The sequence below is a fragment of the Chiloscyllium plagiosum genome, unplaced genomic scaffold (genome assembly GCF_037043375.1).
Source record: "Chiloscyllium plagiosum isolate Xiang-an unplaced genomic scaffold, Cpla_swu_hap1 HiC_scaffold_35, whole genome shotgun sequence".
NCBI lineage: Eukaryota > Metazoa > Chordata > Chondrichthyes > Orectolobiformes > Hemiscylliidae > Chiloscyllium > Chiloscyllium plagiosum.
Genome location: NW_028270173.1, coordinates 10047989 through 10073784, shown reverse-complemented (window position 1 = coordinate 10073784; position 25796 = coordinate 10047989). Strand labels below are relative to the sequence as shown.

General features: G+C 43.7%; 1 protein-coding gene across 1 annotated transcript in view; it reads left to right on the top strand.

Moving 5' to 3' along the window:
- LOC122541476 (uncharacterized) overlaps positions 1 to 25796 on the top strand; it is a 53072-nt gene that overhangs the window by 16712 nt on the left and 10564 nt on the right. The window contains exon 7 of the mRNA XM_087978692.1: positions 3748 to 3818. Coding sequence (XP_087834818.1) covers positions 3748 to 3818 — 71 coding nt within the window. The remainder of the gene's footprint in view (positions 1 to 3747; positions 3819 to 25796) is intronic.

Below are 25796 nucleotides of genomic sequence, written 5' to 3'. Positions count from 1 at the left end.
GCCACACCGACCCTCTGAAGAATAACCTGCCCAGACCCATTCCCTGACCCTATATTTACCCCTGACAAATGCCCCTAACACCATGGGCAATTTAGCATGGCCAATTCACCTGACCTGCACATCTTTTGGATTTTGTCTTTGTTTTCTTTTCAGAGAGGGTATAAAACAGCCCAGACTCTGAAATGTCTGAGTTGGGGAAGGGTTGAACAGTTTATTTGGGCCCTTTTTGTTTACCTCTAAAGAGATAATATCTCAGGCCAAAGACTTTCATGTTTTAAAATAACTTGCATCATGAAAGGGGAATGGCCAGTCCGAGCAGCTGAGATTTTTCGATTCAGTTCAGCAGCAGTGTGTATGAAGAAAGGTTGGGCTCTCCCTCCTCTGATTTTAAAACCTGTACGTCTCTGTTTTGATGTTTACCTTTTTATGCCAAGGGGTGTATTGTTTCAAGTATTTTTTAAAACAGCATCATTAAGTTGGGATAGCCTTTATAGTTTGAATAGGATAAGTTATTTGAGGATTCTATTTTCTGTTCTTTGTGTTTCATTCTGTACTTTCGTAAATAAATTCTGTTTGTTTAAAACTTGGCAGTTGTACCAGCTAATTCACTCCAGGAATATCCACTGTACCCTTACCAGAAAAAAATAGCAAAGTTATGGGCTGGGCTATCTGCTTAAGATGTTTTGAGGGGTCTGGCCTGGTCCATGATAAATGGACACTGAAGAAGGTTACCTCAGAGTACAATGGGACCTTGATTAGATGGGTCATTGAGGAGAGCAGTGGAAGATGGAGGTTAATTTAAATAAATGTGAGGTGCTCATTTTAGAAAGGCAAATCAGGGAAGGACTTATACACTTAATGGTGAGGTCCTGGGGGGTGTTGCAGAACAAGGAAACCTTGGAGTGCAAGGTTCCTTGAAAGTGAAGTTGCAGGTAGATAGGATAGTGAAGAAGGTGTTTGGTATGCTTTCCTTCATAGGATAGTGCATTGAGTATGGACAAAAGTGAGTACTGCAGATGCTGGAAACCAGAGTATAGATTAGAGTGGTGCTGGGAAAGCACAGCAGGACAGGCAGCATCCGAGGAACAGGAAAATCAACGTTTCAGGCAAAAGCCCTTCATCACTGAGTATAGATGTTGGGAGGTCATGTTGTGTCTGTACAAGATGTTGGTTCGTCCATTTTTGGAATATTGCATGCGATTCTGGTCTCCCTGTTATAAGAAGAATGTTGTGAAACTTGAAGTTGTTCAGAAAAGATTTACAAGGATGTTGCCAGGGTTGGAAGGTTTGAGCTGTAGGGAGAGGCCGAATAGGCTGGGGCTGTTTTCCCTGGAGGTGTTCCCTTGTGGAAGTTGATAAAATCGTGAGGGGCGTGGATTGAGTGAATAGCCAAGTTCTTTACCCTGGGATAGCAGAATCTGAACCAGAGGGCATAGGTTTAAGGTGAGAGTGGAAAGATTTAAAAGGGACCGAATGGGCAATGATTTAACTTTTTAAAGGTCAGTGCATATATGGAATGAGCTGTCAGAGGAAATCATAGAGTCATAGAGATGTACAACATGGAAACCGACCCTTCATTCCAAACTGTCCATGCCGACCAGATATCCCAACCCAATATAGTCCCACCTGCCAGCACCCGGCCCATATCCCTCCAAACCCTTCCTATTCATATATCCATCCAAATGCCTCTTAACTGTTGCAATTGTACCAGCCTCCACCACTTCCTCTGGCAGCTCCTTCCATACATGTACCACCCTCTGTGTGAAAACGTTGCCCCATAGGTCTCTTATATCTTTCCCTTCTCATCCTAAACCGATGCCCTCAAGTCCTGGCCTCCCCGACATGAGAGAACAGACTTTGTCTATTTACCCTATCCATGCCCCTCATGATTTTGTAAACCTCAATTAAGTCACCCCTCAGCTTCCAACACTCCAGGGAAAACAGCCCCAGCCTGTTCAGCCTCTCCCTATAGCTCAAATCCTTCAACCCTGGCAACATTCTTTTCTGAACCCTTTTAAGTTTCACAACATCTTTCCAATAGGCTGGAGACCAGAATTCCATACAATATTCCAACCGTGGCCTAACCAATGTCCTGTACAGCCGCAACATGACCACCCAACTCCTGTACTCAATACTCTGACCAATAAAAAAAGCATACCAAACGCCTTCTTCACTATCCTATCTACCTGCTACTCCCCTTTCAAGGAGCTGTGAACCTGCAATCCAAGGTCCCATTGTTCAGCAACATCCCTAGGACCTTACCATTAAGTGTATAAGTCCTGCAAAGACTTGCTTTCCCAAAATGCAATACTTGCATTTATCTGAGTTAAGCTCCATCTGCCACTTCTCTGCCCATTGGCCCATCTGGTCCAGATCCTGTTGTAATCTGAGGTGACCCTCTTCACTGTCCACTACAGCTCCAATTTTGGTGTCATCTGCAAACTTACTATTTGAACCGTGTTGGAGGCTGGTACAATTGCACCATTTAAAAGGAATCTGGATGGGTATATGTATAGGAATAATTTAGGGGGATATGGGCCAAGTGCTGCCAAATGGGACTAGATTTATTTCTGGTATCTGGTTGCCATGGACGAGTTGGAGTAAAGGTTCAGTTTTCGTGCTGTACAGCTCCCTGACTCTACCTTTGCATCTGTGAGTCGTCAATTCTCAACAGCTTGTAACAATGTGAGTATAATTGTAATTTTTTGGATGTTGACAGTCAACCTAGATTTGAGTTTTATTTATTTCAGGAGGAAGCGTCTCTGAAGAGGAGGTAGGACATGCGTTTACTGAAACTCAGTGCGAGTTATAGAGTCATAGAGATGTACAGCATGGAAACAGATCCTTCGGTCCAACCCGTCCATGCTGATCAGATATCCCAACCCAATCTAGTCCCACCTGCCAGCACCCGGCCCATATCCCTCCAAACCCTTCCTATTCATATACCCATCCAGATGCCTTTTAAATGTTGCAATTGTACCAGCCTCTACCACTCCCTCTGGCAGCTCATTCCATACACATACCACTCTCTGCGTGAAAAAGTTGTCCCTTCAGTCTCTTTTATATCTTTCCCCCTCACCCTAAACCTATGCCCTCCAGTTCTGGACTCCCCTACCCCAGAGTAAAGACTTTGTCTATTTATCCTATCCACACCTCTCGTGATTTTGTAAACCTCTAAAAGGTCACCCCTCAGACTCTGACGCTCCAGGGAAAACAGCCCCAGCCTGTTCAGCCTCTCCCTATAGCTCAAACCCTCCAACCCTCAAATCCTTATAAATCTTTTCTGAGCCCTTTCAGTTTCACAACATCTTTCCGATAGGAAGGAGATGAGAATTGCACGTAATATTCCAAAAGTGGCCTAACTAATGTCCTGTTGGTGAAATTACTCAGGGTACTGGTTGTGAGCAATTTATAACCAGTTGTTTAATATTTATTGGGTTAGTGGTGATGGCAATCTGCTGTCACTGACAGATGGGTTCCTGTCCATTGGAAAGAACAACAGCCCTTTACTGTACAGAGGCAAGATGTTCTGTCGCATCAAGCGAGATAAAACCTTTAGAATCAAATTTCGAAGTGTAATCTCTGATATGACACTAACATGATGTATTTGTTAAGGACTGTGATTTAATATGTTTCAGACTGGAATCCCACCCTTATCGATACACTTGTTGAGCAGAAGTGAAGTTTTAGTTCTCACTGCATGACAGCACAAGACCATTGCTTCCATGATCCTGCTGTGCTTTGCAGTATTCAGCAAGGGTTGTATAAAGTGGCTGGTGGAATTGTTAATGTGGGAAGCAGCTCACTATTTCTCCCCGGTGAGTTCCTGCTGCCTGTCCTCATGCCCTGTGCTCCTGGGAGCTTGTCCTGTTGCAAGTGAAGGGAACAGTTTCTGTCTCCACTTAGGGTCACTGTGCTGCTGTTACAGGGGGCAAGGGTGAGGAATGTTCACGTGTGGAATGTTGGGGCTCCTCATTCAGGAACAGAACTGAAGGTTCACTTTGGATTCTCCTGTCATTTAAATGGTATTCAGACAGAGCGGCCCCCTTCTCCAGGGATGCTTCTCTGCAGAGAAATGGGAATGTTCCTGTTGGTCAGTGAGACTGTCCTCTTCTCTGAGCTGAGGAGAAAGAGATCAACATTTGTCCCACTCACTCACCCAGAAATGGGATGTGATCTGAGGGCAGGGAGGAGGGTTTTGGGTAGAAGTTTCTATTTCTGGCTGTCTTTTTACATTGATCAGTACTATTCTGTCTAGGGTTGTGTGATAGTTGAGATTTATGGGTACAGTTGTGTGGATATGTTGTATATGGATATAGCTGGAATGAACATGCATCTATATGAAGAGACGTGTTCTCTGGAAGCAAATTGAAGATGTACAGTGAAAATAAAGAACAAAGGATACTGGAAATCTGACACCAGAAAGTGCTGGGGAAACTCAGCAGGTCAGGCAGCATCATGAGAGAGAAATAAATGTTCCATCCTTGCACTTTATTTTTGATTATTACTCAAGTACACAGATACTTTACCTCTTTCTTTCTGCCTGACAATAGGCTGATCAGTCTATGATTGTTTTAACTCATTTGTATTGGGCCCTGATGAAAATGTATTTTGTTTTCAGTAAGTTTCAGCATTTTGTTTCCAACCCTCCCCACCACGGTAATGCAAAGAGGAGACATGGGACATCAGGCTTGAAGTCTCAGAAGATTGAATCTCCAGACTATTCCGAAATTTCTTGGTCTTGCTTCCCTTTGTATTTCCCAACGTTTGGGAGTGTCTGCGCCTGGACTGGGAACCATGGGAATTCAAAGGACCAGAGCTGTGTGAGGGCACTTCAGAAATAAGAGGTTCCATGAATGACAGGAAGAATCTAACTGAAAGGGTGTTATTTGATCCGTCCCCTTGCTCTAACCCTTCTGACTCTGAATCTGGATCTGGATCTGGACCAAGATCTGGACCTTGGTTACTGGCTCACTCTGCCCGAAGCCTGGACCAGTGTGGAACATGGTAGCAAATGGCAGTCACTCGCCTGGAACCTGGAGAGTTTCAATTCATGGCCTCGTGTCGTAGGATCAGAGGGATTCACATCAGGGAGATGTTACAGGGAGGTGAAGGTGGGGAAAAAGGCTTTTTGGCACCTGAGACTGAGTCAAGTGTCTGCCAGGAGGACACGGAAAATTGACCCAAATCTTGAGGCTGGTTATTGGACCCTGTCACTGAGTCCCAGCAGTGGCTACATTGCCCTTACTTCATCCTCAGTGAATCCCCTCACCCTGAGTGTGGACCCCGAGAATATCAGGGTGTTCCTGGACCATGGGGGTGGATAGGTGTCATTTTACAATGCAAGCACCATGTCCCACCTCCACACGTTCACTGATATTATCTATCCCTCCTTCAGTCCAAAATGCAACAAATTTAGGGAAAACTTGTCCCACTGACAATCTGTGAAACAACAGTCACAAACACCTCGACCCCAGAGTATCAGACCCACTCCCTACTCCAGAGATTTCTAACACACTGCTGCTGCCCTGCTCCCTCCAGGGTAGGTTACACTGAGCTTCCTTGAGGTCAGGGTCCATACAACCCATTGATACGATCTTGTTGGTGAGATTGGTTTTGTTCAATTGGTTCAGGGCAATAAACTCAGGATCAGCAGGAGGCCATTCTGCCCAGCAAGACTGCATTCCCATTTATTCAGACAATGGCTGGTCTATGAACCAAGTTCATTTTTCCGATTTAGATCTCGATAGAATAATACCCTTACTCAACTAATCAATTGTTCTGGTGTTTACAATTGATGTCCCATTCTCATCAGCAATTTCTGAAGGAGTGGAGTTACAGATCCCCACTCCACTTTCTGTGAAGTAATATTTCTTGACATTGAGTCATAGAGTCATAGAGATGTACAGCATGGAACCAGACCCTTCGGTCCAACCCGTCCATGCTGACCAGATATCCCAACCCAATCCGGCCCATTTCCCTCCGGCACCTTCCTATTCATACACCCATCAAAATGCCTCTTAAATTTTGCAATTGTACCAGCTCCAACACTTCCTCCAGCAGCTCATTCCATACATGTACCATCCTCTGCATGAAAACATTGGCCCTTAGGTCTCTTTTATGTCTTTCCCCTCTCACCCTAAATCTATGCCCTCTCATTCTGGACTCCCCGGCCCAGGGAAAAGACTTTGCCTATTTATCCAACCCATGCCCCTCATAATTTTGTAAACCTCGATAAGGTCACCCTTCAGTCTCCGTCACTCCAGGGAAACAGCCCCAGCCTGCTCAGCCTCTCCCTGGAGCTCAAATCCTCCAAACCTGGCAACATTCTTGTAAATCTTTTCTGAACCCTTTCAACTTTCACAACATCTTTCTGATAGGAAGGAGACCAGAATCACACACAATATTCCAACAGTGGCATAACCAATGTCCTGTACAGCCGCAACATGACCTCCCAACTCCTGTACTCAATACTCTGACCAATAAAGGAAAGCATACCAAATGCCTTCTTCACTATCCTATCACTATCCACTTGCGACTCCACTTTCAAGGAGCTATGAACCTGCACACCAAGGTCTCTTTGTTCAGCAATACTCCCTAGGAGCTGGAAATGTGTTGCTGGAAAAGCGCAGCAGGTCAGGCAGCATCCAGGGAACAGGAGAATCGACATTTCGGGCATAAGCCCTTCTTCAGGAATCCTGAAGAAGGGCTTATTCCCGAAACGTCGATTCTCCTGTTCCCTGGATGCTGCCTGACCTGCTGCGCTTTTCCAGCAACACATTTCCAGCTCTGATCTCCAGCATCTGCAGACCTCACTTTCTCCTCAATCCTCCCTCGGACTTGTCTCATTTAATCTATTCATATTCTTGCCCCAATTTCCTGCCTGGCTTTCCTTATTCTAACTGATAAACATGGAATAATAACTTCCTCCGATATCATCCGAGTCCAGTAAAAGTTTCATCAAGTTTAGTTATGCTCATAGTTGTAACTGCAGTTGGTTCTGTGGGAAATAACATTGTAGAATTTCTATCAGTTATGTAATAAACAGCTTGCAAACTCCATAATCTATGGGGTGAATTTGCGTTTGCAAATGATTTCCATTTTGATCAAAAAGTGCACAATCTATCGGCAGTTAATTCATGTGACATTTTATAAATTACTACTTTAGAAATAGAACCAATCTGACTCAAGGTTAGAATACGGACAGATTCTAACCTCACACCTTTAACACTTTGTCTGAGCTGAGGTGTCACTGTTTTATTTACAGTGAAAGAACCTTAAGTTATTGGGGAGTTGTGACTTGAAAGAAATTCTGGGGTTTACAATATTAATCATTCGAAACCTGCACCCGTGTTCTAAGTGATTGAAGACGTAAAGACAATCTAGGTTTGTTCAATACGTCTCACCAGCTATATGACACTTTGATCTTTTACAATACATTTTGTGTCCTATGACCCTGCTCCACAACTACCTGATGGAGGAGCAGTGCTTCGAAAGCTAGTGCTTCCAAATAATCCTGTTGGACTATAACCTGGTGTGGTGTGATTTTTAACTAAATCAATTCTGACGGGTTTTGATGGTTGTGTGCGAACTGGTCTAACACCTGCTGCAAGAAGTGACTTGCATGTTGTGTAACATGAACAAGACTGAACAGCCCCTGAATTCCCCCGCTCCCAAACTGGGACATGTTCTCACTTACAGTTGGGAGTGAGACAACAGGCAAACCAAACTTCGTGATTGAAGAATGCAAAGTGACCATCAACGGGAAGGGTCCAAGGATCTGTATTATGGAAAAAAAAACATCTTTTCTAGATTCGTGCAAACAGTCAGACAGCTTAATAAAAGCAGTTTCAGGATCACGTTTCAGCTGACAGGATTTGTGAAAGCAAGTCAAACCTGCTTGCGACTTGTCGAGCTTCTTTTTTAAATCCTTTGGTCTTCCCCGAAGTTTCACATCGAAATGCCATCAAGTTAAATCCGTCCAACACATCGACATGCGGCACCAGACAACATGTCTGACACTGGAACTGAACACAATCCCATCCGCCTCTCATTGCAGGGACAGCTACAGTGCATGAAATCAACAAAACCAGAAATTGCGGAGTGCAGGGTCATAGCTCCTTGAAAGTGGAGTCGCGGGTAGATAGGATAGTGAAGAAGGCGTTTGGTATGCTTTCCTTTATTGGTCAGAGTATTGAGTATAGGAGTTGGGAGGTCATGTTGCAGCTGTACAGGACATTGTGGATTAGTGGTGCTGGAAGAGCACAGCAGTTCAGGCAGCATCCGAGGAGCAGTAAAATTTTCCTGCTCCTTGGATGCTGCCTGAACTGCTGTGCTCTTCCAGCACCACGAATTCAGAATCTGGTTTCCAGCATCTACAGTCATTGTTTTTACCCTGTACAGGACATTGGTCAGGCCACTGTTGGAATATTGCGTGCAATTCTGGTCTTCCTATCGGAAGGATGTTGTGAAACTTGAAAGGGTTCAGAAAAGATTTGCAAGGATGTTGCCAGGGTTGGAAGATCTGAGCTACAGGGAGAGGATGAACAGGCTGGGGCTATTTTCCTTGGGCATCGGAGGCTGAGAGGTGACCTTCAAGAGGTTTACAAAATCATGAGGGACATGGATAAAATAAATAGACAAAGTCTTTTCCCTGGGATCGCGGACTCCAGAACGAGAGAGCATAGGTTTAGGGTGAGAGGGGAAAGATATAAAAGAGACCTAAGGGGCAACATTTTCACACAGAGGGTGGTACGTGTATGGAATGAGCTGCCAGAGGATGTGGTGCAACTGCAACATTTAAGAGGCATTTGGATGGGTATATGAATAGGAAGGGTTTGGAGGGATATGGGCCGGGTGCTGGCGTGTGGGACTAGATTGGGTTGGCAAATTGGTTCGGCATAGATGGATTGGACAGAAGGGTCTCTTTCCATGCTGTACATCTCTATGACTCTATGCTGGAAAAGCTCAGCAGATCTGGCAGCATCTGTGGAGAGAAATCAGTTAATATTCTGGGTCAAGTGATCCTTCCTTCGAACTGTCTGTCGCTCGGAAAATGTCAGTTTATGCAGAAGATAGCGTGGTCGGGGGGGTGGGGGGGGGGGGGGGGGGTGGTGTAAGGGGTAAGGATTAAACAATAGTTGGGGACAGAGCCCAAAGGGAGAGACAGACAAAGGAGTGGATAACCATCTGGATGGGAGGGTGAATGGCTGGAAATGGGGACTGTTAGTGGCTAACGATGGCAGTCTATGTGATAGCAAGGTATGGTGTATTGGGTAAGGACCTGAGAGATCTATAAACCAGCATTTTCTGAACTGCCACCAATTCTTTTGCTTTTTGTCCATGAAATCAATACAGACATCGCAGAATCCCTTGTGCTGCTCTTTCGTTAAAGAGAGATTGTTTCTTGAAAGTGGAGTCACAGGTAGATAGGAAAGTGAAGAAGGTGTTTGTTATGCTTTCCTTTAGTGATCAGCACTGAGTACAGGAGGTGGGAGGTCATATTGCAGCTGTACAGGACATTGGTTAGACCACTTTTGGAGCATCGTGTGCAATTCTGGTCTCCCTCGTATCGGAAGGATGTGAATCTTGAAAGGGTTCAAAAAAGATTGATAAGCATGTTTCCTGATGCAGTATGTAGACAGGCCCACAAGGGGCAAGGCCACAGTGGATTTGGTTCTGGGTAATGAACCCAGTTGGGGGTTTGATTTGGAGGTAGGTGAGCACTTTGGTGATAGTAGCCACAATTCGGTTATACTTACTTTTGCAATGGAAAGGGATAGGTATATCCTGCAGAACATGAGTTATAGCTGAGGGAAAGGCAAGGTAAGGATGCATAGGATGGGGAAGACAATTGCAGGGAATGGGCACAGATGAAATATGGAGCTTTTTCAAGGAACAGCTACTGTGTGTCCTCGGTAAGTACATACCTGTCAGGCAGGGAGGAAGTGGTCGTGCGAAGGACTGGGTTTACGAAAGAAGTTGAATCTCTTGTCAAGAGGAGGAAGGGGACTTATGTTAGGGTGAGATGTGAAGGCTCAGTTAGGGCACTTGAGAGTTATAAGTTAGCCAGGAAAGATCTGAACAGAGAACTAAGAGGAGCCAGGAGGGGACATGAGGAGTCTGGATGCAGGTTTGCTCGCTGAGCTGGAAGGTTCATTTCCAGACGTTTCATCACCCTACTAGGTAACATCTTCAGTGTGCCTCTGGGTGAAGCACCGTTCATGATTCCTGCTTTAGAGTCATAGAGATGTACAGCATGGAAACAAACCCTTCAGTCCCCCAACCTGTCCATGTCAATTAGATATCCCAACCCAATCTAGTCCCACCTGCCAGCATCCGGCCCATATTCCTCCAAACTCTTCTTATTCATATACCCATCCCAATGCAATTGTACTAGGCTCTACCACGTCCTCTGGCAGCTCATTCCATACACATACCACGCTCTGCGTGAAAAAGCTGCCCTTTAGGTCTCTTTTATATCTTTACCCTCTCACCCTAAACCTATGCCCTCTAGTTCTGGACTCCCCCACTCCAGGGAAAAGACTTTGTCTATTTTTCCTATCCGTGCCCATCATGATTTTGTTAAATTCCATAAGGTCACCCTTCAGCCGCCGTTGCTCCGCGGAAGACAGACCCAGCCTGTTCAGCCTCTCCCTATAGCTCCCAAACCCTCCAACCCTGGCAACATCCTTGTGAATCTTTTCAGAACCTTTTCAAATTTTACAACATCATTCCGATAGGAAGGAGATCAGAACTGCGTGCAATATTCCAAAAGTGGCCTAACCAATGTCCTGCACAGCTGCAACATGACCTCCCAACTCCTGTACTCAATACTCTGACCAAAAAAGGAAAGCATATCAAATGCCTTCTTCACTATCCTATCTAACTGCAACTCTATTTTCAAGGAATTATGAACCTGCACTCCAAGGTCTCTTTGTGCAGCAACACTCCCTCGGACCTTTCCACTAAGTGTATATGTCCTACTAAGATTTGCTTTCCCAAAATATCTAAATTAAGTGCCATCTGCCACTCCTCAGCCCATTGGTCTATGTGATCAAGATCTCATTGTAATCTGAGGTAACCTTCTTTGCTGTCCACTACACCGACAATTTTGGTGTCATCTGCAAACTTACAAACTATATATCTCTTATGCTCACATCCACATCAATTATATAAATGACAAATATAAAGTAGTGGATCCAGCACCACTACAGGTCACAGGCCTCCAGTCTGAAAAACAACCCTCCACCACCATCCTCTGTCTTCTACCATTGAGCCAGTTCTCTTTTTACATGGATAGGTCTCCCTGTATTCCATGAGACCTAGCCTTGCTAACTAGTCTCCCATGGGGAACCTTGTCAAATGCCTTACTGAAGTCCGTATAGATCACATCTTCCACTCTACCCTCATCAATCCTCTTTGTTACTTCTTCAAAAAACCAATCAAGTTTGTGAGACATAATTCCCCAAGCACAAAGCCATGGTGACTATCCCCAATCAGTCCTTGCCTTTCCAAACATATGTACATCTTGTCCCTCAGGATTCCCTCCAACAATTTGCCCACCACTGATGTCAGGCTCACTGGTCCAGACTTCCCTGGCTTGTCCTTACCACCCTTCTTAAACATTGGCACCACGTTAGCCAACCTCCAGTCTTCCATCACATCACCTGTGACTATCAATGATACATATATTCCAGCAGGAGGCCCAGCAACACTTCCCCAGCTTCCCACAGACTCCTACGGTACACCTGATCAGGTCCTGGGGAGTTATCCACTTTTATGCATTTCAAGATATCCAACACTTCCTCCTCCTGTGTAATCTGGACATTTTTCAAGATGTCACCATCTATTTCCCTAAACCATATTATCTATTTTCAAGATGTTCTTTCAAGGACAAATATTGTCCAGGACACAGGGAGAAATAGTGTCAGTGGATCTTTTATGAGAAGGCGTAGGTGTAATATTTCATCTGAAAGTTACCACTTTCGATTGTGCAGTACTCCCTCAGTACTGCAATAGTGCGTGAGGCTTGATTTTTGAGACATTCTCGAGAGAGTGCTGGAACATTCCGTCTCAGAGTGAGAGTGGCACCAAAAGTGAAGGTAAACAGAGGAAAGGGTGGTTGTGGGGGGGAGCCAAGTTGGACACAGAAGGAAACATTAATTCAAAAAGGGCTATGCCCCTGTAACAGGACAAGAGCTGAACATGAATCAAATAATCCAATGACAGCTACCTACAGGGTCTTAATGGAAAAGTAGGAAGTTTTTTGGGGGGAAATACAACCAGAAATCTTGACACAACTTCAACAAGGGCTGTGTTAAAAATATTTGACAGAAATGCATTATTTCTTTGCATTGTTTATTTCCCAAAATTCTGCTTTTAAAACCTTTTCATGTTGAAGATAGGATTTCAGATACAGGAGATTTATTTCCAACAACTAACAAAATAGTTATTACTGAAGAGCTTAATTATCCCCTTCCACTGGCTCATCTCCTCTCCAGTCTCTCTGTCCTTTCTCTGCCCACTCCTTCTCCTGCTAATGACTGAGATGTCACCGTTGGAACAAGCTGCTGATTGGTGAAATGCTTTTGATGTTAAATTCATCTGCCCAGCAACAAGGATGTGATTGGTTTCCTGTAGCAGAACAATTTGTGGGTGTCAATGTTTCGGCAAAAAAATCTTTCTGGAGCAGTTTTAGCTCAGCTGTCGCTCTGCAGTGGTAATGCTGGGGGATTTTACCTTTCCAAACATAGGGACCGCCATAGTGTTAAAGGGCTTAAATGGAGAGGAATCTGATAAGTGTGTACAAGAACATTTTCTGACCTTGGATGTGCATGTACCTATTAGAGAAGGTGCAAATCATGACTTACCCTTGGGAAATAACGGAGGGTAAGTGACTGAAGTATCAGTGGGGGAGCAAATTGGCGTGGGTCACGAATCGTGGGGAGGCTGGAGTTGATTAATACCATGACCATTTTTGAAGGTTTCCCATTTCCCAGCTGTCCCTTTACCTGTGAATATTAACTTTTGAAAGTTCTTGCCTCGTGCCTTCAGCGTTGGCCATCCTCCCATTTAGAACTTTAACTTTTAGACCCGGTCTATTCTTTTCCATCACTGCTTTAATACTAATGGAAATATCGAATCATAGAATCCCTGCAGTGTGGAAACACGCCCTTCGGCCCAACAAGTCCACACCGATCCACCCAAGAGAACCCCATCCAAACCCATTCCCTGACCCTATTACTCCACATTTACCCCTAACTAACTAACATCTCCCTGAACAGTGTGGGCCATTTAACATGGCCAAATAACCTGACCTGCACATCTTTGGACTGTGGGAGGAAACCAGAGCACCCGGAGAAAACCCACGCAGACACAGGGAGAATGTACAAATGCTACACAGAGTCACCTGAGGCTAGAATCGAACCTGGGATACTCGTGCTGTGAGGCAGCAGTGCTAACTACCGAGCCACCATGCTGCCCCAAAATGTTTACAGTGTGGAAATTATGGTCAATGCTCCCAAAGCACTCCCCCACTGACACTTCGGTCACTTGCCCTCTCTTAGTTCTCAAGAGGCCTCATGGTTTGCACCTTCTCTAACAGGTGCATGCACACACTAGGTCAGAAAATATTCTTGTACACTGAACATATTCCTCTCCATCTAAGCCCTTTACATGGAAATAAACTGGGAAATTCTGTACTAACCTAATTTTGCATGATGTAGATATAGGAGATACATTAAGCAACATCCTTGAAGGCATAACTCTCTAAAGTTGGCACTAGTTCAGAAGGAGATTGAACGCATGCTCCAAGACTTGGGGTGGGGGAGTCCAGAACTAGAGAGGTATAGCTTTAGGATGAGGGGGGAAAGACATAAAAGGGACCGAAGGGGCAACATTTTCACACAGAGGATGGTGCATGTATGGAATGAGCTGCCAGAGGAAGTGGTGGAGGCTGGTACAATTGCAACATTTGAAAGGCTGGATGGGTATTTGAATAGGAAGGGTTTAGAGGGATATGGGCCAGGTGCAGCAGGTGGGACTAGATTAGGTTGGGACGTCTGGTCAGCATGGGCGAGTTGGGTCTGTTTTTGTGCTGTACATCTCTGTGACTCCAAGACATAATCGAAGTGAGTACAGTGACTAGAGCTCACCCACAGTAATGGTGCGAAAGCCAGATGTTGGATTATCACAAAGTCAATGCAGTTACACAAACTGATATATATCCAATTCCACGGTTGGAAGACGATGTTGAAAAGGTGGGACAAGCAACTTGCATTTCTCAGTTGGACTTTCTCAGAGACTACTGGCAAATACCTATGTCAGAGCGAAGGAAATTTTGACTTTCCTTACACCAAATGGCCGATATCTGTTCAAAGTCATGCCATTTGGTGTGAAAAATGCACCAGTCACATTTCAGAGACTGACTAATAAGGTCACTAGCGGATTACCCAACTGTGTGGTGTATGTCGATGACCTGGTGAGTATTAGTCACTCATGGAAGGAACACTTACAGCATTTATTGGATTTGTTTGATTGACTTCGGAAGGCAGGCTTGGTGGTAAACCTAGCTCAAAGTGAATTTGCCAAAGCCCAAGTCACCTTCCTGGGCCATGTTACCGGACACGGACAAATGGCCTCATGGGTTGTGAAAACAAAAGTAATTGGGGAATTTCCCACACTGTCAATGAGAAAAACAGTACTACAGTTCCTGGGACTGAGTGAGTTTTATTGAAAGATTGTGCCAATTTTTAGCAGCGTGGCTGCTCCACTTACTGAATTGCTAAAGGAAGGCAAGGTGTTTCAGTGGACAGCGGACTGTCAGGAGGCATTTGACAGCCTGAAAACTGTGTTTACCACTGCCTCAGTATTGACCTCACTGGATTACACGAAGCCTTTCAAGGTAGCTATCGATGCCAGTGATGTGGGTGTTGGTGCGGTGCTCCTGCAGGAGGATGACAAGAGGATAGAAAGACCCATCGGGTATTTTTCCAGGAAGGTGAACGTTAATCAGCAGAAATATTTGACAGTTGAGAAAGAGGGTTTGCGCTTAGTGTTGGCATTACAACATTTCAGTGTTTATATTACCAGTAACACACCTGAGACAGTCCTACACACCGATCTTAACCCATTAAGATCTGTGGAGATATTTAAGGACAAAAATGCCAGCCTGTTTAGATGGAGCTTTTTGTTGCAGCCATTCACTTTGACAATTGCATGTGGCAGGTTGTGAAAACGTGATTGCCGATGCACTGTCGAGACTCAAATGAGATACAGAGACATTCGGTGATGGGAGTACCAGAGACTCAATCCAAATGTGGTTGTGCATGTTTGCATGTGTACAGTCAGTGTAATGTGTTTGGTGTACTAACCAATGTATTAATGTGGTTTTGAAAATTGAAGCCGTCTTTGGACATTGATGGTTCACATTTTAAATAGGGGGAGGTGAGACAAACCTGTTCCTTTGACAAGGTTAGATTAGTTTAGGTTAGATTCCCTACTATATGGAAACAGGCCCTTCGGCCCAACAAGGCCACAATGACCCTCTGAAGAATAACCTACCCAGACCCATTCCCTGACCCTATATTTACCCCTGACAAATGCACCTAACACCATGGGCAATTTAGCATGGCCAATTCACCTGACCTGCACATCTTTTGGATTTTGTCCTTGGTTTTCTTTAATAGAGGGTATAAAACAGCCCAGACTCTGAAATGTCTGAGTTGGGGAAGGGTTGAACAGTTTATTTGGGCCCTTTTTATTTACTTCTAAAGAGATAATATCTCAGGCCAAAGACTTTCATGTTTTAAAATAACTTGCATAATGAAAGGGAGTGGCCAGTCTGAGCAGCTGAGTTTTGTCGATTCAGTTCAGCAGCAGTGTGTATGAAGAAAGGCTGGGCTCTCTCTCCTCTGATTTAAAAACCTGTACGTCTCTGTTTTGATTTTTACCTCTTTATGCCAAGGGGTGTATTGTTACAAGTATTTTTTAAAATAGCATCATTAAGTCGGGATAGCCTTTATAGTTTGAATAGGATACGTTATTTGTGGATTCTATTTTCTGTTCCTTGTAATCTGAAGCCCATTTAATTGACACGATTCCATTTTCATCCATGTGCCTATCCAATGACCATTTAAATGCCCTTAAAGTTGGGGAGTCCGCTATTGTTGCGCGCAATGCCTTCCACACCCCTACTACTTTCTGAATAAAGAAACTACCTCTGATATCTGTCTCCCCTCAATTTAAAGCTTTATCCCCTCATGCTAGCCACCACCATCTGAGAAAAAAGGCTCTCGCTGTCCAGCCGATCTAACCGTCTGATTTCTTGATTTCTGCCCAATCTTTTTAGCAACCATTAATTTTCTACAGATTTATACAATGTTTCTTTCTGTTTCATGCTATTCTGAACTTCCTTCCATAACCATGAGAACCATCCTTCTCAAAACTCCTTTCCTTTCTCTATCATTATCTGTGTCACTGCTCCACGTGATTGCACGATTCTTCCTTGTTACCTTTTTAAATTTCCTCATCTATAAAGCCTTGCACTCATTTTTTTAGTTTAGAATCACCAGAACTCTAATTCTCGTATGTTTCCAGAGCAGCCTATCTTTATGGTACCGTTCCACTTTTCTCTAGCACTGGTGTTTGTGCCCCATGTGTAAAATACTCCCACACCAGTATTTGAGTCATATCTTCAACTCTCAGTTGTAATTTAGTCTGTGTTGTTAGAGAAGTATTGCAAATGCAATGCGCTCCTTCCCCTGCTTCCTGATGGTCCCCAGATGAGGGTACGCTTCACATCCCTCTAAGCAACATCAGTTCCAAACTTTTCCTCAGCTGACTGACTGAATGTAATCCCAACCACTGCAACGCCCATTGTGGTTCAGGCAAGGAGTCAGGTTACAAAGCCACACCAGCCTGATTGGGGATTGAAACCCCTGCTGTTATCATCAATTTGGTAAAAAAAAGGCCACCTAAGCAGCTGAGCTCACTGTCCACAAATCCACAACAAAGGACAAAAAGTAATGTCTGCTCTGATGTTTGACGTATTTGGAAAGGGTTAAAAGTTTATACTTGACCTGTGCGGCCACGTTATAAACACACCTTGATTTACCTTCACATCCTGGATTGTACCCAGTGATTGTCACTGAGTAGGAGTGATGGTACCCACTGAGCTACAGACCTCCTTATTTACACAGATGCCTCCTTACTTACACAGATGCACTCTAAGTCTCAGTTAGGCTTTATCACACTCCACTGACTCTATTCCATTGCTATGTCCTAGTATAGATTGATGTGCTTCTTCCTTTTCAGTTATTAGGGACAGTGAGTTGTGTTAAAAAAATCACACAACACCAGGTTATAGTCCAACAGGTTGATTTGGAAGTGCTGCTCCTTCATCAGATGGTTGTGGAGTATAAGATCGTACGACACACAATTTATCGCAAACGTTTACTGTGTGATGCAACTGAAATGATATATTGAAAAAAATCTGGATTGTTTGTTAAGTCTCTCATCTTTTAGAATGACTATGTTGGGTTTCAATTCTTTCTTATGTAAATCCCAGAACGTTTTTTCAAAAGTTACATTCTCAAGTGAACTTTAACAATAGGTGCCATGTCAGCTCAGATACTGCATTGAAGGTATCAGGCCAAAATCTGTCTGTCTGTGTCCAAATGTTCAGACTGATGTTATTTCTAAAAAACGGAATTACAGAATCTTACATGGATTTATGCAGATTTTGAACAAAATAAAATGTAATCTGCAAGTACAAACTCACCCCACAAAATTATATGTGTGTACATACATATGTGTGTGTGTGTGTATGTGTGGTGGATGTGTGTGTGTGGTGGGGGAGGCTGTGAGTGTCTATGAGAGAGTGTGTGGGTGAGTGTAAAGGAGTATAAGTCTGTGAGAGGGTGTGTGTGTATGTGTGAATGTATAAGAGAGGGTTTGCCTATGAGAGAGGGTCTGCATAAGTGTGTGTGTGTGGTCACCTGTAGAGTGATATGAGCCCAAGGTCCCAGTTGAGGCCATCCCCGAGGGTACCGAACCTGGTTATCAGCCTCTGATTGGCCACTTTGCATTGTTGCCTGTCCCAAAGTCTGTCTTGGAGGATGGCCACCTGAAAGTCTGAGGCCGAATGTCCTGGACCACTGAAGTGTTCCCTGACTGGGAGGGAACACTCCTGGCTGGTGATTGTTGTGTGGTGTCCATTCATCCATTGTCGTACCATCTGCTTGCCAATGTACCATGCCTCAGGGCATCATTGCCTGCAGCATATGAGATAGACAATGTTGGCCGAATCACATGAGTACCTGTTATGTACATGGTGGGAGGTGTCCCCATTGATGAGCAAAGGTAGCTTCAAGATTCAACAGAGATATAACATGTTGGAGCAAGTTACTGCAGATGCTGGAATCTGCACTGTGTGGGGGGAACAGAGGAGGCTGCAAGTGTCTGTGAGAGAGTGTGTGTATGTGTATGTGGGTGAGTATAAAGGAGTGTATGTCTGTGAAAGTGTGTGTGTGTGGGGGTTTGCATATGTGTGAATGTATAAGAAAGAGTTTGTGTATGAGAGAGAGTCTGCATGTGTGTGTGTGTGTGAAAGAGAGAGTGTGAGAGAGGGAGTAGTGCAGTGGGGTCAGCTGTGGTGTGACATGAACCCAAGGTCCCAGTTGAGGCCATCCCCATGGGTACCGAACCTGGTTATCAGCCTCTGCTTGGCCACTTTGCGTTGTTGCCCGTCCCAAACTCTGCCTTGAAGGATGTCACCTGAAGGTCTGAGGCCGAATGTTCTGGACCGCAGAAGTGTTCCCTGACTGGGAGGGAACACTCTTGGCTGGTGATTGTTGTGTGGTGTCCATTCATCCATTGTCGTACCATTCTGCTTGGTCTTGCCAATGTACCATGCCTCAGGGCATCCTTGCCTGCAGCATATGAGATAGACAATGTTGGCCGAATCACATAAGTACCTGTTATGTACATGGTGGGAGGTGTCCCCATTGATGAGCAAAGGTAGCTTCAAGATTCAACAGAGATATAACATGTTGGAGCAAGTTACTGCAGATGCTGGAATCTGCACTGAAAACAACAAATGCTGGAGATCTCAGCAGGTCAGCCAGCATCAATGGAGAGAGAGCAAGCTAACTTTTCAAATCTGGATGACCCTTCATCAGAGCTGAAGTGAAATGTGGAGGGGATAGTATTTATGCTATAGATTGGGAAGGGGTGAGGGGGTAGTTATTAGTTCAGATTAAGTGATTGGTCAGCTCTGATGAATTGTCATCTAGACTCAAAACATTAGCTTGACCTCTTCCCAGAAACATAAGTTTGCACATTTCAAAACAGTCCCTTTTAGGTACCAACAAAATTACGAACACTTTATTTAAGATCCAGGTCTCACTGACTACTTTCTCCAACTGAACTTTCTGCATGTTTTTCTCACTCAGCTTGACAAATGCGGGTGTTGCGTGATATATGTTTCTCCCCGAACAGATTGTTCACTCCCTACATGAACTGACTTGCACATCAAGCTCCATTATCAAGATCGAAACCACCTGAATTCCCAAAATCTGATGTTATCACTTCGATCTGAGACTGACAAGGCAGGAAAAAATCAAAACTACCTTTACATTGAGGAATGCATCTGGGTAAATAAAGGTTTCATTACTTTTGCAAAATGAAAAAAAATTCCCTGGTGCGTGCAAGGAGTCAGACAGCTCAATAACAGCAGTTACCTTTGAGTTGATCAGAAAACAAAGATTTGGGAAGTAAAACCAAACTGACTCTGAACAACTTTTAAAGCTTTCTTTTATCCTTGTGTTTGACAATGACTGTATCTTGTAAAAGTGGTCATAGGCAAATGCAATCAAACTAAATCCCTAAGTCTAAATAAGAAAGAGTTATGTGAAATATTTGCAGTTACTTTTTAAAATAAATCATTCATTGCCCATCTTGAATTGCCCAGGGAACAGTAAGAGTCAAGCAGATAGCAGTGGGTCTGGAGTCACATGTATGCCACACCAGGTAAGGATGGCAGTTATCTTCCATGAGGTTGCTTCCATAATGGCATTGTGGGTTTACCTACAGCACTTGGACTGCAGCTCGCCACCACCTTCTCAGCTAAGGACGGGCAATAAATGCTGGGCTAGCCAGTGACACCCACATCCCAGTGAATACAAAAAGGATATGGGTGAACCAGATGTGTTCCTCTCCCAATGGTTATCATTAGACTTTACACTCCCCATTTTATTAAAAAAATTAATTCAAGCCCCGCAAAATCCTTGCATCCCTAGAACATTGCCAGAGTCTCTGGAACAATACACTGGGTCCACATATCATGCAGAGATTCATACTCTCATAACAGCTCCAGCTACCAACTCTAACATTTCCAAACTAAACACAGCCAATGATTAACATAGTCAGCAGCACTGACAGCACCAAGTGAACACTGAAGCAGAGTCAATAGGGCACACTTTGATTATGACCAATCCACATACAATGGTAGGGGTGAGCAAAGTTAAAAATCACACAACATCAGGTTATAGTCCAACCCAATGAAGGAGCGTCGCTCGGAAAGCTAGTGTGCTTCCAATTAAACCTGTTGGACTATAACCTGGTGTTGTGTGCTTTTTAACTTTGTACACCCCAGTCCAACACCACATCTCCAAATCATGGTAGGGGTGAGGGTGAGGCTGGAGACAGCGTGTCCACATTTGTGGTTAATTGTGTCTCCACTTTGGGAATTAAAGATGGCTCTGCTGTGGATCTTCAGTTCCCTCTCCCACCCCACCCCCTCCCCATAGTGAATCATATTTACCCAAGAACTTTTAGATTACATGGATTGCATGCAACTCTGGTCTCCCTGCTGTAATGAGGATGTTGTGAAACTTGAAAGGGTTCAGAAGAGATTTATACGGTGTTCACCAGGGTTGGAGGGTTTGAGCTATAGGGAGAGGCTGAACAGGCTGGGGCTGTTTTCCCTGGAGCGTCAGAGGCTGAAGGGTGACCTTACAGAGGTTTACAAAATCATGAGGGGCATGGATAGTGTAAATAGAGAAGGTGTTATTCCTGGCATGGGCGAGTCCAGAAGGAGAGGGCATGGAAAAATGTAAAAGAGACCTAACGGGCAACATTTTCATGTAGAGGGTGGTGCGTGTATGGAATGAGCTGGCGGATGATGTGGTGGAGGCTGGTACAATTACAACATTTAAAAGGCATCTGGATGGGTATATCAATAGGAAGGGTTTCGAGGGATATGGACCAAGTGCTGGCAAATGGGATTAGATTAGGTTAGGATATCTGATCAGCATGGATCAGTTGGTCTGATGGGTCTACTTCCGTGCTGCACATCTCTATGCCTCCATGTGATGGTAGAAATCTCTGCAAGAGGCTGAGCAGGATAATCCATTGGGTGATATTTATGGAGATTCAAACTTGACCTTGGAGGTGAGGTTGTTAAATGTGAGGGTTCTTGTTGATGAAGATTTATTATCTGTCATGAATTATACATATTTCTTGAAAAGCCAATGCCCTGTAACTGCATCCTTTCCAAAATGTTTTAATGGAAACAACTTTAACCACTCCCACTAAACTGAGAACATCCTTTTTACAGACTCTTTTCAGCTACAAAAGGCTGCTCCATGTTTCAGTAAGGTCATGGTTAATCTGAATGTAGCCCCCTCTGTACATTACTGCTTCTACATGTGTGTGTGTACACACACGGACACACACACACACTCCTTCCTTCACCCCCACAACAACACCATTAATATCAGAACCAATCTGGGAAGTCCAAAAACGACATGTTCTTAATTATGCAGTTTCACTGTTGTTCCCATAAGAAATGATATATGCTGAATAAAATATTTAAGAAAGGATGGTCACCAAAAGTAGCCCACGGCTCCCTGACTGTGAAATAAACATTCGCATTACCTTGCAAACTCATTGCACAAGATTTGCTCTTGATTAAATCATTGTGTTTCGTTTCATAGTTTACAGGTTAATGTTCCAGTTTTAACCAAGCTATTCACTCAATAACTCTGTTTCACTTCATTTTTGTGCCTTTTAGCATTCCCCAGTGCCTATCTCCCGTGTATCTAACTGTCAGTGTTCTTGTCCAATGCTGCATCTTCCAATGTTGACGCTGATACAAAATGACAGCATCACATTGTGGGGATGTTAGAGGGGTTGGTGCTTGTCCCCAGGTAACCAGTAGGTTGTGGAATCTGCCACAAATTTGCAGAATCTGGAGTTACTGTCAGAAAAGAGTTTGATGTCTGGGGATAGAGCGCACATCAACAGCTAATGACAGAATCTGGATCCCTGCAGAAAGCCCAGGATTGCCAGGAATCTCCCAAGTGAGCTCTTTAAAATGGAGGCAGTTCGGAGGCTGACACAGAGGAACTCAATGGGTGACGGTGTTATTTGATCTCTTCCCCAGCTTCAGCCTGTCTGACTCTGGATCCGAAAACAGCACATTCCCGGCTCATCCTGTCTGAGGACCGGACCCAGTGTGAGACCCTGGGAGAGTTTTACCTCCTGCTTTTTAACCCTGTGCCTGTTTGATCACAGTTAAGGTTGGAGGGTAAAGGTGCATTGTGGACTCCAGCTTGCGGTTCCCTCCTCTCAGGCTTGGGGATGGGGGTCTGCGATGGTGGACCATGAGCTTCACTCACTCTGTAAGCAGTGAATCTACAATGCCCAGTTTTCTTTCACTGTTTTATCCTCCACCACTTTTCTCATTCAATGGAGCTGCTTTTGCATCCCCTGGCCAGTGGCCTTACTTCCTTAGCGGCCAACCTGCTTCACTGGTAGAAATTACTATTGTCATGGACCTGATCAAACCCCCTCAGAAGATATCAAAGAGTCAGCCGAGACCCTCACTGTTATCCTTTTTAAAGGAAATCTACAAATTATGTTCCAGATGTTATTCCATTGGCCATACCTATTGAGCTTTAAGCAAAACACACTTCATTTTTACACCACAGTTTCAACGCAAACAACAAAAAAACATATAATTTTAATACCATCAAAATACTTAACAAAATAATACATTATTTAATTACTACTCATCAAGTGGTCCAATACAGCAGCATCCCATTAATGCAAAGACAAAATCAGCAAAATAGATTTTATCACTTGGTACCCCAGGCAAGGAGATAGCAACACTGAAAGACACAATGTAGCAACAGAAAGCAATTTGATTTCAGATAGTCAACATGGTTTCGTCAAGGGCAGGTCGTGTCTCACAAACCTCATTGAGTATTTTGAGAAGGTGACCAAGCATTTAGATGAGGGTAGGGCAGTTGACGTGGTATACATGGATGTCAGTAAAGCCTTTGATAAGGTTCCACATGGTAGGCTGTTGGAGAAAATGCAGAGGCATAGAATTCAGCGTGGTTTAACAGTTTGAATTAGAAACTGGCATTCTGAAAGAAGGCAGCGAGTGGTTCAGCCTGGAGTCCGGTTACTAGTGGTGTGCCACAAGGATCTATTTTGGAACCACTGCAGTTTGTCATTTTTATAAATAACTTAGATGCAGGCATAGTTGGATGGATTAGTAAATTTGCAGATGACACTAAAGTCGGTGGAGCAGTGGACAGTTTGGAAGAATGTTACAGGTTGCGGGGGGCTTGGATAAACTGCAGAATTGGGCTGAGAGGTGGCAAATGGAGTTCAATGCAGCTAAATGTGAGGTGATGCACTTTGGGAAGAATAACAGGAAGGCAGCGTACTGGGTCAATGGAAAGATTCTTGGTAGTGTGGATGTGTAGAGGGATCTTGGAGTCCATGTACATAGATCTCTGAAAGTTGTCACCCAGGTTGATAGTGCTGTTAAGAAGGCATACAGTGTGCTAGGCTTTATTCATAGAGGGATTGAGTTCCAGACCTGTAATGTCATGTTGCAACTATACAAAACGCTAATGGAATATTGTGTACAGTTCTGGTCGCCATATTTCAGGAAGGATGTGGAAGCATTGGAAAAGATGCAGAAGAGATTTACCAGGATGTTCCCTGGTCTGGAGGGAAGGTGTTATGAGGAAAGATTGAGACTTGGATCTGTTCTCATTGGAAAGAAGAATGCTAAGAGGGGATTTGATAGAGACATACAAGATGATCAGAGGATTAGATAGGGTAGATAGTGCAAGACTTGTACGAGAGGGCACAACTACAAATTAAGGCAGATGTCAGAGGCAGGTTCTTTACTCAGAGAGTGGTAAGGGTGTGGAATGCCCTACCTGCCAATGTAGTTAGCTCAGCCACATTAGGGAGATTTAAACAACCCTTAGAAAAGCACATGGATGATATGGGATAGTGTAGGGGGGCAAGCTGAGAATAGTTCACAGTTCAGGACAACATCGAGGGCTGAAGGGACTGTTCTGCGCTGTATTGTTCTATGTTCTAACTAAAACTCTGGCTCTGTGTGAGCTTGACTCTGCACACTTATGCCTTATTTTGGTCTAATTTAACAGAATAAAAACACTCATGAAGCAGACAACCATCACCACTGGCAATGTCTCTCTGCAAAAGAAACAGCACAGAACAAATCTCCCTTCAAAGTATAGTGTTAGCACAGCAAGACATGGTTCAATTTAGCATTCAGTTTGAGAGGGAGAAACTTGTGTCAGAAGCAACAGTGCTGAGCTGAAGTGAGGGTAATTACAAAGAAATGTGACCATAGGATTAGGTGACTGAGAAAGCAATTTAACAGCAAATATGATGGAGAGATAAGGCAGTAATCCTTGGCTCACCAGGAAAGCATACTACTGTGAGAAAGAAGGATTCAAGAAAGAGCATAAGGCAAGTATGAAGGATAACAATAGCTACAACTGAAAGAAAATTAAAAATATACCATGTCTCAAAGTTTAAAGGTGAGCTGGAAGATTAGGAAAGTGTTAAAAATAAAACAAAAGATGGTCAAGGATAATAAAGTAAGAAGTAAACTTTGACGATAAACATGTGTTATATCAAAATGGGCAGCACAATATTCTTTAAACATATGAAAAGGAAGGGATTGGTCAATGTGAGCATTAGTCCCTTGGAGAATGAAGTTGAGGAGCTAATAATGTGGAATGAAGAAATGGCAGAGGACTTAACTGGCATTGGCTATTCATGGTAGAATACACACATAGTTTTCCAAAAGTACGAAATGACCAAAGGGAAAAAAGTAGAAAGAGGGAGTAAATGTAATAGCGAACATGAGAGAGAAGCAAAGGTACTGGAAAACTAACAGCTTTAAACATTCAGAAGTCCTCTGGATCTGATAGGATGCATCATGGGATATTGAAGGAAATAACTATCAGTGGATGCTTCTAAGAACCCTGAGATTCTGTAAAAGTCTGAATCAGTTGGAAAACTGCCATTGATCCCCTTGATATGGAAAGGGAAAGAGACATAAAAAGCAGGTAACTCTGAGCTAATTAAAATCTGTTGTTGTGGAAAATATTAGTCTAGTGTAAAGGATGTGACCCAAGAGCATTTCTACTTATATAATATGACCAAGCAGGGTCTGATTGGCTTCATGAAGGGTAAGCATGTCTAACAAATTTACCAGAATTCTTTGAGGAGGAACAAACACGATAGATAAAGGGGAAACAATGATTGTAATATTCTGATTTCTGCAAAACATTTAATAAGGAAGCATTCCTGACTATTTAATAGGATAACAGTTCACTGTGTTGGATGTTGTATATTAGTACAGTTCCAGGGTAATAAAGTTGGGATAAGGAGGGTAGCAATTTGTAATTAGTGGTGTATCATAAGGATCAGTGCCGGTGCCACAATTAGTG